Source organism: Phalacrocorax carbo, chromosome 4, assembly GCF_963921805.1.
Source record: "Phalacrocorax carbo chromosome 4, bPhaCar2.1, whole genome shotgun sequence".
Taxonomy (NCBI): Eukaryota; Metazoa; Chordata; class Aves; order Suliformes; family Phalacrocoracidae; genus Phalacrocorax; species Phalacrocorax carbo.
Window position 1 is genome coordinate 64726614 of NC_087516.1, and position 16899 is coordinate 64743512.

Consider the following 16899-nt stretch of genomic DNA (forward strand, 5'->3'; position numbering starts at 1 on the left):
AAACCAACGCCCAAACTAGAAGAAAGCTAAAAGATCCTTCAGAATTACTTCTCTGCATAAATAACATATTTTTTTTTTCCCCACTAGTGTTGAATGTACTAGATTTTGTCAAACGTACAGTTGCTAATCTCCTATGCTTTGGTACTAATATTTGGGGATGAGGTCATCACTCACGGATAATTCTTCCAAAAACTTATGGAAAAAGTAATCCATTTACAGAAAAAACATTCAATAAAGCACATATTCTTTTTCCCTTCACAAATCCTGAATAAATGCAAAGGGTCTTTGTGGAATTTCAGATGGCACCGCAGGCAGAGAACAACTCCTACATCTCTTACTGCTGCTGTTGCTTAGGTATATTAATTTCTACCAGAGCTGGACAATATTGAAGCCACACAAGATGGAAGAGATGCAAGTGTCAGGTGAAAAACCTTCTGAAGTACTAATTTCTGCTCTAGTCTCAGAATATTTGCTATAAATAGTCAAATTGATTACTTCTCTGGGCCCTTTCTGCCCTAAACTGTTCCTGAGCTGTTAGTTATCTTGGTTTCTTGTACCTGAAACTGATGAGAGCGCCATTTCTCTGCCATTGAGCAATGTTTTCACCATTAAGCCTCACAGAGTTGGGACCCGCCGGGTAGCTGACTTCAGCTGTCTGCAGCACACAGACCTCAGCGGTCGCTCTGCAATGCTGCAGCTGGCTCAGGAGTATGTTATGGGGTTTCCTGCAACAGTCAAGTCTGCTGGGAACACATCACCCAAATCCTCACTGTCCCGCACCTCACTGAAAACCCAGACAACATCAGGATGTGATTACACTTATCCATGAACTGACGATAGCTATATCAGCAAATGTCTTGCTGAGACCAAAGTTTCTACAACAGTCAAGTTTCACATAGGCTAAAGAAAAAAACAAACCCCAAACCCTCCCTTCTGGTACATCTATGAGAGATATGAATGAATGTAGAGACAGGAATGCCCCTTAGGCAGTTAGGGCCAAGTTTTTCCAACTCATTTTTAGAATAGCCTTGAAATGAAGAAAAGGAAGACAGAACAGGAAACAGGGGAGCACAGAAAGAGAGGCATGGACAGGTTAAGTGAAAAATTCAGGTAGACAAAGGGGACACAATTCAGAAGATACTAAATGTACTGCTGCATCATGAAGAAGGGAATCAAATATTTAAATGGGCCAAAGTGGGAAAAGACTCAGCTACTTCCTCAGTAGCCATTGCTGCACCATCACATGAGAACATTACTTTTAAACCCTATATATTCTCAGCTGAGCTTTACTGAAAGAAGAGATGTTTGCATCTAATAAAGTAACATTGTCTATAAATTTATTACAAAACCTTATTTCTAGCCTCATATTCATTTTCCCACAAAAACATACTTTTTACCAAAAAGCATATGCAGTGTTTCCAATCTTAAAGACCAATGTATAGCTTTAAGAGTTAAGCAGTATTTTGAATTAAGTCTAATGCTTACACCTGTAAGTGCACATGGACAAGCTGTTTCTGCATGAACTAATACAACTTGATTTGCTTGATAGATATATATCCCTCTATATTTACAGATATACATATATTAAATTTTCATTCATGGCTTGCTTTGCGCACAATGTAAAATCACCCCTGTGAACAATGCTACCATTCTTCCTGCCACTCCACTTGCAAGCCAGACATCTTTTCAGATCAACTCCTCTACAGGTCCCCATATATCCAGGCTATTTCTAAATCTTGTCAAATCTTTCTTCAGGACATTTGTAACACACAGTCCCCCCTGCCTACTTCTTGGTTACTGCATACTCCTTTTCTCCGATTTTGGAAAAATGTGACAAGTTCTAGTCACAATTGTCATGACTAATTTTGTTGGTTTTGTACACTATAACTTTCTCCACATCACTCCTCTCATAGCATCACTTTTCCCTTCATTATGGCCTCAAGAATAAGCTATTTTTGTTTTCAAGAATGTTTCAAGTTCCCTAACCAACCACTCAACTCTTTTAATAGTAGAATGCCAGTTCTTACTGTTTTCTGATTCAGCCTATGTCTCCCATTTCAATTTTCTACCTTAATTTTTCTCACACATAACCACTCATAACCTGGAGGAGTCTCCCATGAACATCCATAAAGCTTCCTGATGGCATTCCTTAAAAGATTCCTTTTACTCTGCTGTCTACAAAGAACAGGATGTGAAACTCCTGTTGTGCTTAACTTCTTGCCTATTGTCCAGGTTTATGGTTTTTCACTGTCTCCCTTTATTTCCCTGGCTAGCCTTTTGCTTTTGGTTTTGAGTTTCTAGTGAATGCAATCTAAAGATAGGTATTATGTCTCTTGGTTGCTCTGTTAATAAAACCAGGTAAAAAAAAAAAAAGAAAAAGAAGAAAAAGTAGCTGTCTCATTGTTGATGTCTATCCTGCCATTTTAGCATTGCACAAACTAGTAATTGAACATGACTGACAGGTACCCTTCTCTTGGAAGGAAAATTAATAGGTTGGTGAAACTTCAATTATTATTGTACTAATGAATTAGTTTCCAGCAGTCTTTCCAGAGGAGTGATATTAACACATCAGAACTTCAACATCAGCCTTCATGATTCTACAAACATACTACTAACACATTCCCTATTATTAACTACCACTCCTCAAACTCAGGAAAATAAGCCATAAAAAGCTGAGAAAGAGTGTTCTTTTTCAAGACTTGTCCAGCATCTTCAACCCCACCTTTACGATAATATCGATTTCAAATTTTCAAACTGATGTTTGAAAAGGCCAAAGTACTCTATATTAACAAAGTTCTACATCTGTGAAACAGAGATCCATTTTATATCTGTATCCAAAGGAAACTTGGTGTTGACTGTGTGAAATAAAGTCCTGCACAGGCTCATATCTTCACTTGGACTCTTTCATTATTTTGCATTGCTTGATAGATTGTGCTTATTTCCTTTCATATTTTTTAAAATACATACCGAGTTGATGTGAGATGGTCCGAGAGCAAATAACAAAAAAAGAGTTATTTTTAATCCTGCGAGATATCCTGTACGTACTAGCACAGCATACTTGCACAGAAAATGAAACATGATTTTTTCTTACCTCTCTGCAAGCGTTTGCTGCTCATTGATTCCAACATTAAAGAGTACTGGATACATGCGAAGTAGCTTTCCTTCTTTAATCTCTTGTGGCAGCAACTCAAACATCTTTGCTGGAAGCTGGACCTCTATAACGTAATGTTCACTAGGAAAAATACAAAGAAGAGTAAGAGTGGGAATATTGATTGGTTTGCTTGAAATTATAGCGTTCGTAAATTACAGAGAACATGTAGACTTATAAATCAGTTTCCCCCTTTTCCCCTTAATTGTATTCAACTATAAAATTTGACAATTCAGCTTGCTTGTTTTAAGAGCATAACCAAGCTATATGGAAAAAGGCTTTCGATACCAACTTCTTTACTGAAGCGAAAAGAGGACTAAAGATTAAAGCAGGAAAAAAGTCTACTGCTACCAAAATATCAGTGAAAACACCTCAACTCTTAAAATGCATCTTGCTGAGTTACAAAAAGAACTTCCTTTCAGAAGTCACAACTTGATCCTGTATCCACTCTAAATGTAATATGAGCAAAAACCTTTCACAAAAAACCCAAAGCAAAATTCCCATTTTCTTCAGTGGCTGGATTTTCTCCCTGGGGATAGAAAGCATTACCAATAACAAAATTGACTCTGTGAAGATAATAACTGAAGGTTCATTACACAAACATGAATCTTATTTTAGGAGAAGGGATATGATATACAGTAGTTCTGCTTTTATGTTTGTATTCGGTCTGACTTTATGAAAAACATGTTACTGTGGCTGCCAGTCCAAATTCTGATCATGTGGAAACCTCAAGTAGAATTTCGTCTGTGTTTGAGGACTGGCACCTGACCTCACAACAGAAGCAACAGCATGCCGTTGACTTAGTTTTTAATTAGCTTTCTTTCTGTTATTAGAGCAATCAGTCAAATAAAGAAATACAACAGACCAGAAGGAAATCCATTTGTCTCCAGGATTTGACGACTGACATTTTCTCTCCTGTAGAGCACATTGGGTATACCACCAAGAAGGAAGAGTATTACAGCAACAGCAGGGAAGGAGGATCTATGTCCTACCTACAGAAACCAGGCCTAGGAAGTCACACAGCTTTTGCATATGAACTCAAGGTAGAAAAAAGTTTGCACCTATTAAAATAATCTATCATGAAGTCCCTCCAACCCTTAATCAACCATGTCCTTGCTAAAGAATTAAAATACAATCTGCATTACCCCCATGTAGAATTTGAGTGAGAAAAGGCAGAAAACCTTGAAGAAAAAGGGCAGTTTCTGCAGTAGTTCTGACACTCTTGGCAGGCTGGAGGGATGAGTGGCACTATCTCAGAGTAGGTGTCTGGTTAAACAGACTCAGCTTAGAAGAGCTAGTGGTCATGTTTGCGCCTCTAACCTGCCCATATATCTGAAAACAACATAAAATGGTTCCAGCGCAGACTTGTGACTGGAAGTAATTATATTCAGCTAGGGCAACAGCATATGATGTGGTACGGCCTAAAACTAGTGTGTAATCCTGGTGTTAATTCACCCATGTGAAGGAAAGAGAGAGTTCGCAAGAATGGCAGTGAAGAACTCTGTCCAAATGATCTTTGCGTAGCAGCATTCATTCTCAGCCTGCACGCGAGCACTCCTAGCTGCTGTCAAGTGATACCAGAACACCCTTCTGTGATGGAGTGCTTTCATGAGGTTGAGAAGAAATGTTGGTTTAGTCTAATCCAAAGAGCATATGCTACTGAACCAAAATGCCACCAAATCATTTCATTGCTACATTTCACACCCCAAAATCACTACAAACCTTTCAGTGTATGAAAGAACATTGAGAAATGCTGACCTTTAAGTATGATAAATTAACATCAGTACCATTTGAGAGCTTCCCCTTGTCCTATTTTTTTTTCTTTTTCAAAACATTTTTTGAAGTCTCAGAGACAATCCTTGGTAATTTTTAAAAATCTGTAACCAATTGCACAATGAAAACAACCCGCTTCTGATCATGTAAAGAAAAGGCTAGCAATCTGTGACAGCGAGCTCTCTAGAAAGTCCAGGAATGGTACTGAAATCAGGTTGGGGCAGGGGGCAGAAGAATTAGAATTCAAAGCACTGAAATCTGGAGGATTTGTTTGACATTAATTTACCAAAAATCTTACAGGTGCTATGCTTCTATTTAAACAAGAAACAGTAATACAGCAATAAATTTTATCACCATGTAGTTTCTCTCTTATATGGTTAGACTCAGCGCAGAGATATCAGGTGATTTTGGCATGAGATGGATCAGGCAGCTACTACATTTTCCAATGAGAAGGAAAAATCAATACATAATTTTTAATATTTAGTGAAATTTAGGAAAGCAGGGTGGAGAAATCCAGCATGTTTAAGAGAGTAAATAATAAACCATCACCTCTTTCAGAATGAATTGTATAAATTTATATGATTTCACTAAAACAGGACTGATTAAGAATATACCTTTCTTTGACTATATTTGCCTTATTCTCTAATATTTATCATCACATATGAAGATAGACAAAGACTTGTAGTCCTGTTAGAAGACTTCTAAAAATTACCCCCATGTATCTGCAGGCCATGGACCCTGCAGCTACTTGCAGTTGGATGAAATCACAGGCTCTTAGTTCATTGCAGTAAATGCAAAACAAGTCACTTACACACACCTTTGCTTTATAAAAGAAAAAAATGCGCACATGGTCAGTCACTGCATCTCAGCTGGGAGGTGCTTTACCCAGCTCTTCTTTCAGTCAGGTGATAACCTTTCAGATCACTTCAGTGTGGCCGTAAGTGCTAGTCCAATTGTGGGCTTCATTGAAAACATGGTATCAAACCCTGTGATGCCTCAAAGTTCATGTGCACAAATACATTCTATCAAAAGAATTTTATTAAAGTGTTAACCACTTTTGCCTATAATAAAAGGACCTGAGTGCCTCAGCAGAACTTCACTGCACCTGGTTGGCTGGGGTCAGCCACCCATGTCAGCAGGTTAGAGCACTGCTAGCTGATGCCACGCTCTTTGGATTGATTTGTTTGTGTACATAGAAACTCAGTCTTAAGCACTTCCCTAGAAAAACAATTACAAGTGAATACTCTGGCTCTGCAAGATAAGAATTTGTAGCTTAATTTTCTGTCTTGCATTTCTACAGCCTTTTAGTCTCATTTTATTGAGCCACACCATATAACAACCAAAACGATTTAGAAATTGTGGTGTTTTTAAACATTAATTAGAAAATAACTAGGTTTTCCACTGTCTTCTGTTTTTATGGATGACTTCCACCAATGCTGTCTGATAGGAGCTGTCTCATCACAGCTCTAACAGGAATGGGGCTCCTCCACATAAACCTTAAAGACTTTTTTTTTCTTATCTGATACCAATTCCATCCAGTGAATACCTGCCAGTAAGTACAGTACAGCAATCACAGGCAGTAACTCTTCTTCCTAAAGACTGACTGCTCCATCAATCCAGAATGCCTGAGGCAGCTTAAAGCTCGAGTCTCTTTCAAACCCAGGACCTCCTAGTGTGACAGTTCAGTGTGCTGCAGTAATGGCAGCAAGCCAGTAAATGTAGCTGCTGGATTTTTCAAGATTTTTGACTGCTGTGATTTACAAAGGATGTATTTCTTCTGTTTTATCTACACACCATAATTATTCTTAATTATTCCCGATGTGTTGCCTATCATACTCCAGCCTTCCTGCTACTTATTTCAATGCCTTCTTGGAAGGCCCATAGGATGAGAGTGAATCATCCAGAATAATTAAGTAAATCAGTGGTGAAAGCCCCCTTCAGAGGAAACATATCTTTTCTAAAAAAGTTGCTGCTTTTAGCTGAATTTAATTTACAGTCATCCTAAGAATAATGATACTATTAAGGAAGTGATTTCTGTAAAAGTAAAAACATTTGGAGCTTCAGACTACAATAATAATGAAGATGAAAAACCCATTCCTCCTGTGCAACAATCTTGTTAACCCTCTTCTAGCCTCAATTAATGAAGTATTTCAGTGTATGTCCTGATATTGAGCTGTGCTTATGTGGGATGCATACCGCATTAGTGGCTTCATGCAAGGATTTCTGAGGTTGCGTATGTCCTGTGTGATCTCCATCAACTAAGACAGGCTTCATTTTTCAAAAGTGACCACCAAGTTTTGGCATCTGAGTTTTTCAGTTTCCATATTAAGAGAACAAAGGCCTAACTCTTAGAAATGCAATTTCATTTGTCACACTGAAATACAAGTTCTGGACACCTCAAAACCAAGGTTTCTTCAGTTAGAGGCCGCTGTTGTAAATATTGACCCTGTCACTTCTCTTTGATTCAGTATCTATATATAAAAAATGAAACAGAAACTCTGCACAACCCAGACACTGTTGATTAGTTTGTATTAAGACAACTGGAACTTTTAGCTTTTCATCCAGAAAGCAACCCAGAGTCCATATTACTACTAGCTTTACAAAGCCCTACCACTTCATTACATCTCCATTCATCTCATGAAAAGTAAAACTACTGCACTTTCCATAAAATAGAACTCAGCAACAAGAAAACCATTATCTGGGTTTTCATGTATTACAGATTAAAACTATGCGCCATGGCCTCCAGGAAACAAAGTACTTACCGCCTTCCAGTTATAAGAGGCAAAAAATCTTCTGATTTGGCTTCAATGACTTTAAACATTACTTTCTGCAAATCTGAAATTCCCACAGCCATGTCTTCCAGCATCCCCGCTTCTTCACCTATATGGAAAGATTACTGAGGTTGTTAACAGAGTAGACAGATCAGTCACTGAATAGGTTATAGTAAAGCAATATGGGGATTATATTTTCCAGTCTATGCATCTAAAAATCACAGCCCGAAATCCACATTAAAGTAACCTACATAAAAGCAGACCGTGGCCTAAATGGCAACTATGAGTATCAAGCACCTCTGAAAATCAGACTGCTTTATGTGTGCATAGAATAACCTCAGAAAAGCCATTTTTGCCTATTCTGAAAGTGTTTTAAAAGACTATCCTGCTGACAGAGGACAAAGGTTTTGAGAATAACGACGAGTATTATGCAAAAGGGAACCTGACAGCAATCTCCAAGTGAGGATCTGCAATAGCCTGTGCATTAAAAAGCTGCACAGATGCTAAACCTCTCTACTTCAGTCAAACTCTCTAATTTGGGGAAAGATTCCTATACATCTAGTTCAAAGCACTTTGAAACATAGCGCAGTTTCTCCCTCCAAATGTCCTTTTTAATACCTATCAAATGATGGCATCTGTGACAAGCTAGGAATCGGTTTTCAAGCTGTCTTCACATAACCAATACTGGTGTGGTCAAGGCAGAGGCTGATAGAGTCAGTAACTGTTTAAAAATCTGCTGTTTGGGTTCGCTTTATAAACCAGCTATTTTGGGTCAGGCCAAATGCCTGCACAAATGGAGACAGTTTTTATTAAGACCAAAATTTCCACTAGCTGTACTGAGGAAGGAGTCTTCTGTATTTAAGACAATGTAGTTCAGCACTCTACATGGAATAATTAGCAACTAGCGTGCTCAGAGGAATTGAGAATAAAATAAATGGGTATTTTTTGACACAGAATTGACAACACACAATCAATGACTTCAACTGTGCTATTATATGGAAGCCTACTGTCTCCTAAGGGTAATATTTGTTGATTCAATAAGCCACATCACTGGAAGCAGAAGAGGTTAATATAAGAAGCTCCTGGGTAAACTTCTGGTCTGGATGCATACGGGACTTTGTCCAAGAACAATACTTACTATATGTACTGAGGAGTCCTTCATATTGCACAAGCAATCCAACGGTATGAAGCTGCTGTAAAAATCCTTGGTCGTGTAAACCTGTGTGCAGTTTGATTATAAACCCACAGACCAATCCAGCGAGCTATAAAGACAATGAAAAAATGTGAAATTAACAGAGCTACTATCATACCATAGTTAAAATAAGGCCTGATATTGTTATACATAACAGAATTAATATTTAGATATTTGAGAAAACAGCATGGAAATTTCTGTTTAGTGACTACATACATAATTTCATATTAATGTATTATTAAGGCATTTTTTTGGTGTAAAAAGCAGTGAAATAGTCCTTTATTTTACACTAGATAAGCTTCATTTGTTTTGCGGGGTTGTGCATTATTTACACTGATATAAGCAAGACCAGAACCTCCATTGGCAGGTTATAAACACAAGGCTGTGAATTATGATGGATTTGACAGCAGTTATGCACCTAGTGCAACAGAATCTCCTTGGCAGGTGCACCCTAACTCCTTAATTACGTTAGGAAAAACATATAACTTAAGAGAACTTAGACTAATCATTTAGAGAAAAATCTATGCGGAAAACATGATCTACAGGAGAGTATCAGAAGAACTTCAGTTATTTACAAAGAGAAGACAAATCTGAGAAGAGACATGCTAAAAGTCTTCAAACACATAAAATACTGCTACAAACTGAAAACAAATAATCTGTTCTTCATTTCCAAGGTGACCAGGAGAAAAAAAAAAAACCTAGCTTGAATAGCAGCAAGGAATATTGGAGGAATAGACTTGAGAACTTCACCTACGGGTGAGGATACTGGCATATAATCTAGGAAGACTGAAAATAGCTTTATGGATCCTTCTTTGTGCAAAAGGGAGATTAGGTAACATTTTCCATTCCACTGCAGACCTACTTCTCTGATTCAGTGATACAGTTAATATGGATTTCCATTTACTATTAATTTCTCTATTATAATATAAAATATTTAGGTGGATGTAATGGAAAAATATATGAAAATGTTGTGTTAAATTGGAAAAAGAAAATAAAATAGAATTTAAAAAAAAACAAACAGAAAAACACAGACACTGGCATGAATAGTATGCTTAATTATAGCAACAGTAGGAGATAAGTGACACAAGACAACCTACTGCTTGACTAAAGACGATGTCTCTTCTTAGGGTCAGCATCAAACATTGTGGCAAACCACAGGCAAGTTCCTGCAGCAGAACAAACGCCATCGATTGCTTCGCCCTGGTCACCACCTCTCCCATGCAGTCCTTCAGCGTAATCACCAGGGGATAAAGCTGTTCATACCAGTCACCTAGAACAAGATAGATCATCTGTTCCAAACCAGAAAACTTGCAGTGAAAACCCTTTTCAGGACGGAAAGAGGGCTGCAGTGGCTGCGTAGATCGTCCTACAGTTTAAAGTGCCCCTGCAACTCCATCCTAAGCATTGTGGTACGGCAAACGCCACCGGAGAATATGCTTAGATGTAGACTCCAGCCTACCATGGAGACTGGGGGCTAAATCCGTGGCCTGAATCCAACTATATCCTGAAGCAATGACTTTTTAACAGACCTAACTTCTCTGTAAACCTTGCATTAAAGTGTCATATACAGGGGTATACAGGGATACATGTGAAAACTCAGCACAAGATGAATACAGTGCAGAAGATCTGTTCTTTTCAGCACTGACAACTTGCTACGTAAACAAATGAAGTACCATCAGAAAAATAATTAAAAAAAAAAAGGCGGGGCGGGAGGGGGGGAAGAGCCTATATTTAAGAAACAGTGGGTGCTGGGAGGCAAAACAGAAGAACACATAGATATCTAGAAGGATATTATCTGTCTAATGTATAGGCTAGAAAAATCCTAACCTTCAGGTCGCATTCTTTTTTCTTTTTAGCTTCTCCCTATATTGTTCTCTTTAAATATTTAGAGATATTGAACTCATTATTTTTTTAGCTACTTCGAGCAGAGAGGTTTAGAACTATTTTGTAATATGTTTTGCTCTGTTAGAATATATGCTAGGGATATCAGAAAAAAGAAGCTTGTGAAATGCTTGAAAATTGGGACTCCTTAATATATTACAAATGAAATGAAGTGATAACTAGGAATGGAGGAAAATCAGAACAGCTTCTCAGACTTGCCCAGTCACCCAAGCTGTTCCTGAATTTTTCACAATTTAATAAAATCAGACCTTCATTGTAGTTGCATATGGTTTTGCCTTCCCCTCTAATCTGAGCAAATTAATAAAAACACCACCCTCCTTTAGAATCTACATCTCAGTTGCATTGTTATAGTTTTAAATGAAAGAGAAATCAACACTCCAGAAAATTCTATATAAAAATAGGGAGTGCAACTGACTTAATAGAGTCTAGCGTTGACTCATATTTTCTGTAGATTAGTGTAGTTAAGAATCAATGATAATTAAAATCTGTTCCATTTAAATTGTAATTAGGCGGAAGATAACAGCACATGGTTTCAGGTACCATTCTGAGTCAGGCCAGTCAAAGACTCCTTAGTACTGAAGAAGTTCTTTAGGCAGAAAGACAGGGCTGCCTGGTGCAAAGCCAGTTCGGCTGTGCTCCAGAAAAATATGTAAAGGAATAAAAGTGTAGCCAGGAAGACTGGAGAGAACTTTGAAAGCCAGGAGAAACTGGAAAAAAAAAAAAAAAAAAAAAAGGGCACAGGAAAGAGGGAATAGGAACAAGGACAGAGTAGTCGAAGAACTTGAGTTCCTTTGCAAATAATAATGTCTTTGTGGTCAGACAATGTGTGTTTTAACACAGTCATACATATTTAAGTGTGAGTAATACGGACTGAAGAACTATTCCCTGGAAAACAGCAGTTATGAAGATAGAGCCGTTGTGAACAAAACAGAACATAAGCCACCCCCAGTTTCATGCTCCAGCAAAAAGAGGTGATTTTACACATGCCATTGACTAGGACAGTACTGACATGCCGTGTGCCAAGGTCTGGCGTACACATTTTAAAGAGACTGCTGAAAAAAAACTGAGAGCTTGCAGAGGACATCTACCAAGATTTAGAGTTTAATCTCCTTAAGCCCATGAAAAAGGCTGAGCAGCAACTTGATTTCCTCTCGTCATGAGTACTAACGGGGATGTTTATTCTAGGGAATAAAAGCCAAAGAACCACCAAAGGCCAGAGGCTGCTGTGAGACACAGCCAAATTTAGAAATAAGGTAGACAACAAGGTGTGACATACTGCAAATCAGACTAGACAGACCAGAAAATCTAAACTCTCCTATCTAGTCTTAAATTACAGTAATATATTAAATTAATCAATAAATAAATGCCAAGGAAAGCAACTGCTGTAGAATGAGATTAAAAGGTGTAATGCATACTAAACCAATGAACAGGGCTCTATGTGATAAGAATAGAGTTTGTTGGCTGCTTCTGACGAGCAAATAATGAAAAAGATCATACCTGGCCACTTTAAAGTAGACCTGAGGGTACAGCTAATAGACATCTGTCCCACTTTCATGGCAAAGCAGAGCTGGATACAGACGCAGCCAAGGATCTTGCCAGTACACTGACAGCCAGGGCAAGAGAGAAAAACCTGAATTTCTAGAACTAGCCACACTTTGTAAACCTGCATTTACAATTTCAGGTTATGTGGATGAGGCTAAAAAGCTTTACTGACACTCTTTTTCATAAAAGAGGGGTCACATACCGGCCACAGGTCACGTAACACTTAGATCTGTTTCTACTGAGCTGCCACTTAACCAGTCAATCTGCACTGTGTATTTCTGCTTCTTTAGGAACATAACTTTGCACTTGTCCTTACTGAACTGTATCCTAATATTTCAGTGCTCCATTTCATCAAGATCCATTCTAATCCTGCTCCCATGGTGCTTAAAGACTCTCCCAGCTTTAACCATCTGCAAATTTTATAAGCGTCATCCATATTTCATAAGCCAAGTCAGTAATGAAAATATTGAATAATACTGCACCCAGAACAAATGTAAGTGGATTCTACTTCATGCAGCATTCCAGGTTGGCAGTAAACAATGGATAACTACCTTCTATTATGATTTTCCAAATTATTTTGCACATACCTTGTAGTAGCTTCAAGATCATTTTTTCACAAAGATTTTTTGGGGAGACTACGTGTTTGGAATACCAACTTACATAAGTAATTTTTGTCAGTATTAGTTGCATTAAGAAGGAATTCAAGGATTTGAGATTCTCAAGGCCATGTTTTCATTACAGGACATTCATACTAAATATATTAAAAATAAATCCTACTGAGTATTTAATGTCCCAAAGAATACGGTGTTTCACTTACACAGGTATTTTGCTTTGCAGAAAATAAAAATTGTAAGTTTGTAGGAAACCTTACCCTAATGACTAAGGAAAGATAAATTATTTTACTGTAGAATATAAATAGAATTGTAGTTGCCATAACTAAAGAAGATAAAACTATACCCTCATGTATATTATCCAGTTAAGTCACCCAACAGTCACTACTCCTTGCTTATACTGAAAACTCTTGTTCACAATTAGTAAGGATGTCCAGTCCCCAGAAGGTGGAGCTGGTTAGCAAATCTAAAAGAGGGATTGCATTGTTTCTTGAAAACAGAATATTTATGTATGGACTAGTATATTCTCACGTCTGTCCTTTTATTTTAAAGCAAGTTTAGTGTGTTAAGATCAAAATAAAAGGTGTATCACAGACTGAGGTCTTGGAAAAGACAACGCTAGAGAAAAAAAATCTATACAGCTGCTCAATCTTTGATCTGTTAAAATCACCACAGGTCACTTGTTATGCTCGATATCCTGCTGCAAATACTCCAGGAAGAACATAAATAACGCTAATTCATTAACAGTGCAAAAAGCTCCAAATATCCATCAGAAGCATCTACTTATAGCAAACACCACAGATTTTAAGTTGCTCCTCAAAACAGAGAAGCACTGTGAAACTGAAGTTTATATAAAAAAAAAAGCATTATATTTTGAAGCTTACAAGTAAATTCAGTAGAATTTGGAAAATAAAACTGTCTTGCATACAAAGGATAAATGAGGAATATTAATGAAATTCAAAAAGATATATTATTTCTAAAGGGAGCTTTAAATTCCTGGTCTAAATTCAGGTTTAGATTACTCTGATCTGTCTTGCCACAACGTTGTTGACATGCGAGGATACCGCTTGGTTACGAGTCACTGCTTACACGTCCAAAAGAGTTTGGGAGAGGTGCAAGATGCCCTCCTTCATGAGAAAACTGGCAGTCAGCTCAGAATCAGCTGTTGCTATAAAGAAGATGCAGGGGGCCAACCATTGGTCAAGACCTCTACTCCTACAGCGACTGATGATAGCTCTGTAGAACCACTTAGGGAAGGGGATAGTACAAATTACTGCTTTTGTGTTTGACTCATTAAAGGACTTATGTTTGACATCGCAGGTGTCAAATTTCTTTTAAGTTAAAATTGCAAAATTTATATCCTCAACAAAGTGGAAAATCCTTTGAAAAATGCCGAAGAATTAACTGGATGAAAAAGACATTAGGAGCAAGAACATAAGCAACAAGGAGACTCACAGGATGACTGTCAGGTCACTCAAGTAGCAAGGGCAGCCTCTCCTGTTTGGAATGTTCAGCATCCAAACAACAGAGTCAAAGCCTACTGATGAAGCAAGGAAGCTTAATTCAAAAATCATGCTAGTCAGCCTTTGGAAAGGAAACTAAAACAAGGCATAAAAGCCAAACACATTAAAATGGAAAGATGAAATTAAAAGAAGTAGTATCACCACTATGCAGTTACTGTAAGATTAAAACAAAAGAGTACGTGCAGCATAAGCACAGAGTAAATACTCCACTTCCATTGCTAACAGAGAGTTGTGGAAGTTCAGTTTATGACAGGATTTGCCCTTTGGTTTCTGGAAAACACCCTTCAGTCCCATGTTCTCTTAATCGACATGCCTGCAAAGAACCCAACTGGTCATTTCTACATGCCAATACTCAAGTTGTAATATGTCAAACTGCATGTTTGCAGAACAGCAAGCTCCTGCTCTTTCCAAAATCAGACCCATTGAAGTGCTTATTAGAATGTGCTGGTAATCAAGCAGGAAAAGCCCTAAGGCTTTGCAATAGCACTCCTACCTATCTCCTCCTGCCCTGGCAATGGAGAAGAAAGCCAATCCTGTCACTGCTGTCTGCACCACATAAAAATCAGTGGAAATCTTTGATGGCCTCAAGTCACCTCATAATTTAAATGGAGCTCAGTTTAACTCTACTACGAGGGCTAAGCTCTTTGAGAAAGGACGAGGGTTTATGCTCATAATTCTGCAGCACTTCTCACAGGAACACCAAAAACCTGCCTAAGCCTTCCCAGTTTTTTTTTTGCAGTTAATACAATAGCAGTCTACTTTGCACAGTTTTGGTGTCCAAAAGAACAATGTTGAATTCTTGCCGATTTATTATTCCATTGTAATCATCTGAGATTTTCTATACTGTCACATGGATTAATAGTGAACATGGAAACCATCCCATCACACATATACAAGTGTCTTGGCAGCTTTAGTCACAATGGAAACAGAAAAAGAAGGCGATGGCAGTAACAGACATAAAGCAATCTAATATACTCAAAACATAGCAGTAATGGATAAATCTTGCTCTGTAAGTGTTGTATAATCAAATAGTCTGACGTCTTGTTTAAAAAATAATTTGTTGATTCAGGTAAATAGTTGTCCCTTACACATTTTTAAGGTTCTATCAATAGCTGAACTACTTAGAGAAGGTACTGCTGAAGGGGTGGCATTATATGCTGGGCTACATATAGTCCAGTTAAGGACCCTATCAAAAAGAGAAGGAAGATACAAACATGAGAGGGAAAAGAAAAAAAAGTGCAGAAATAGAGTTGATGCAAAGACAAGCTTAAGAGAACAGGAAAGAAAAATGTGAGGAAAAGCAAGGGAAGAGAAAGTTTTTCAGAAGTAGGTTTTTTTCCCCTCAAAATAAATGTCTGCTACTCAAGTGAACATAGACCAATTGAGATTTTTTCATCTTCCTGACTACATGATAACTTACGGTAAAAGCTTTTCTTCCGAAGATGCAAACAAAACCAGAACACAGTTTTATTTCACATTTCTATCAGCACTGTGTTGGGAGGGATGCACTGAAAGGATACAGAGCCCATCCCTAGAGCACTGAAAGACAGAAGGGTTTAATGTAGACTTACAGAGTCCCCATCAGGTATCAGATTATTCAAGAAAAATTAACTTACATTTTCCTGTAGCAATGTCGCTATGAAGAGGTGTTTTCCTTCATTCCAGCTAGGAAATATGGCACCATTCCCCAGGTGCTCTTTGCTACCTATGCTGAAGGTTACCATTGGCCAATTCATCTGCCCAGCAACATAGTTTACGATTCCATAATTCACTTCAGGCAAAATCTGGGTACAATCACACTGCCAGCTTAAATTGTTTGAGTTAACGTGGTGGCTTTTGTGTGTAGCAAATTAGGGAGCACTCGCAAAGAGCCAGCAGAGGAATGGCTGGGTGATAGTTCTGATGGTGTGGTACAAGGAGCAGATGGAAACAACAGCCTCTTTTAGCAGCACAACTGAACATGGATATCTGTCAGGGGCTGTAAAAGCATAAGAACAAACTACTGTGTTTCACCAGCACCGCTAATGCTGCAGGACAGGCTTTCACATTCTGACTCCCATGGAAAATGAAAAGGCGAAAATAAAAATAATTTAATGTTGTCAAGTAGTTCTCCAAAGCAAACTGGCCTAGAGTTAAAAGAATAAAAAACCCACCCTCTCCTTTAAAATCCATCTACTCTTCCTCATTTATCCTGCAGAGAAATCATAATCCTGCATCTGATGAAACCATAGCACGTTACCTTGGTAACTGATAAGTCAAATTCAGTCCTAAGAATACACTCAAAGGTCAGACTGCATGAAAAGTTTGGCTAAGGAAGGTAAAATTAATGTTGAAAGAGTAGAAGAAAAAGTACAAGAAAAAGGTGCCACCGATATTTCTGATTACAAAGATTTGATTCAATAAATATAAGCATGTTGGGAAAAGAAGAATAAGATCA

General features: G+C 37.9%; 1 protein-coding gene across 6 annotated transcripts in view; it reads right to left on the reverse strand.

Annotated features, from left to right (window-relative positions):
• Positions 1-16899, reverse strand: part of INPP4B (inositol polyphosphate-4-phosphatase type II B) — a 338027-nt gene that overhangs the window by 41046 nt on the left and 280082 nt on the right. For all 6 annotated transcript variants that reach the window (XM_064450242.1, XM_064450240.1, XM_064450243.1 and 3 more), the window contains 4 exons: positions 9982-10154; positions 8831-8954; positions 7684-7801; positions 3092-3232 (listed from right to left, as the gene is read on the reverse strand). In XM_064450242.1, the coding sequence (XP_064306312.1) occupies positions 3092-3232; positions 7684-7801; positions 8831-8954; positions 9982-10154 (556 nt within the window). The remainder of the gene's footprint in view (positions 1-3091; positions 3233-7683; positions 7802-8830; positions 8955-9981; positions 10155-16899) is intronic.